We start from the raw sequence: 1,716 nt of genomic DNA on the forward strand, positions 1-1,716 counted from the left end.
TGACAGCCGCACCGGTCGCCCCTTTTCCACCGCGGCGTTTCAAAGCCTCCAAGCCCAGCCGCCGGGCTGGCCGCCTCTCCCCGCCCGAAGCCTACAATGCGAGGCAGGCGTGCCGGTAAGGCACATCAGGGCTTTGCCTGTGGTTGCCTTAGTAACTAGTGTGTATTTCCCCCCGCTTGCATATGTGTGTCCCTGGCTGAATTACAGTTTTGCCCCCTACACACGGCAAAGTTAATCTAAACTGTAAAGCGGTCCCTTTCTTCCTCCTTTCGCTGACCTTTAAATGACATTTCCCATCGCTGGCAGGGCAGATTGCACCCTCTCTCTTTTCACCCCTCTCTGTATTGGGAAAGGAAATTCTTGAGCAGACAAAGATGCCTTCAGGTAGTCAGAATGCGAGAAGAGAAGCACTGCTCACCCCGCTTTCTAGGCTGGGGCCGCTGCGGCCAGGCTAGGATGCTTCTCCGATGAGCTACCTACCTCGTGAAACTTTCAAAACTTCCCGGGGGCGGGGGGGAGGGTGTGTGCTGGCTGGAGGTGTGGGAAACGGCCACCTTGGCTTGAAAAGCGTCCACGAAAAGGATCGTATAAACTTAACATATGTGAGTATGCATGATCATATGTCAAGGCAAATAAATTATTTTAATCCCTCTTGAAACTTCCTTTCGAGAGCCCTTACTGAAGCAAATTGACCTGGGCATTTGCGAAAGCAATCATCTCCTCGAACTGTGTGGGGTTGCTTTATTGAGCTCTAGTTTGACATCACTTTCCCGATTAGTGTGTTTTATCCCCTGTTTCTATGTCACCAGGTTAAAAGTCACTAGGATGACGGCTGCCTGGGCACCTTTGAGAGCGATGCTGTAAGACTTCGCTGTGATGCTATTTGGAGCAACTTGGGCACTGGTGTGGGGAAGCGGATGCCATTTCCTACATGTCCTTAAACCATGTGCAGGCAAGAGGAGTCCTTGAAATTGGTAACCTGGGTCTGGATGACATCGTGCAACAAAATGATTGGCGTGCTGCTGGTCTTTTTTCCTGCTTTGCTCCTGGAGATGGACATGCTGCCCAGGAGCGCCGGGCGCAAGGTGCTCCTCTCCGCAGCCTCCTCGCAGCGGTCGGTGGCTCGGACGGATGGGGATGTCATCATCGGGGCCCTCTTCTCTGTCCATCACCAGCCGCCAGCTGAGAAAGTGCCCGAGAGGAAGTGCGGGGAAATCCGGGAGCAATACGGCATCCAGAGAGTTGAAGCCATGTTTCACACTTTGGATAAAATCAACGCCGATCCGGTCCTACTACCTAACATCACCCTGGGCAGCGAGATCCGAGACTCCTGCTGGCACTCCTCGGTGGCCCTGGAGCAGAGCATTGAGTTCATACGGGACTCCCTCATCTCCATCAGGGACGATAGGGACGGAGCCACCCGCTGCATTTCCGACTCGCAGCCCCAGCCCCAGGCCAGAGTGAAAAAGCCCATCGCGGGGGTCATCGGCCCCGGCTCCAGCTCGGTTGCTATCCAAGTCCAAAATCTGCTCCAGCTCTTCGACATCCCCCAGATCGCTTACTCCGCCACCAGCATCGACCTGAGCGACAAAACGCTCTACAAATACTTCCTCAGGGTGGTCCCCTCCGACACGCTGCAAGCCAGGGCCATGCTCGACATTGTCAAGCGCTACAACTGGACCTACGTCTCCGCCGTCCACACGGAAGGTAGGTATG

At 54.8% G+C, this 1,716-nt stretch overlaps 1 protein-coding gene across 3 annotated transcripts in view; it reads left to right on the plus strand.

Moving 5' to 3' along the window:
- Positions 1–944: 944 nt before the first annotated feature.
- Positions 945–1,716, plus strand: part of GRM1 (glutamate receptor, metabotropic 1) — a 192,215-nt gene continuing 191,443 nt past the window's right edge. For 2 of the 3 annotated variants that reach the window (XM_009895527.1, XM_009895528.1), the window contains exon 1: positions 1,008–1,707. In XM_009895527.1, coding sequence (XP_009893829.1) covers positions 1,008–1,707 — 700 coding nt within the window. Of the gene's footprint in view, positions 1,708–1,716 lie in introns of all 3 variants that reach the window. The other variant, XM_009895526.1, reaches the window with a different exon arrangement.

This window comes from Charadrius vociferus, unplaced genomic scaffold, assembly GCF_000708025.1.
Source record: "Charadrius vociferus isolate BGI_N301 unplaced genomic scaffold, ASM70802v2 scaffold142, whole genome shotgun sequence".
Taxonomy (NCBI): domain Eukaryota; kingdom Metazoa; phylum Chordata; class Aves; order Charadriiformes; family Charadriidae; genus Charadrius; species Charadrius vociferus.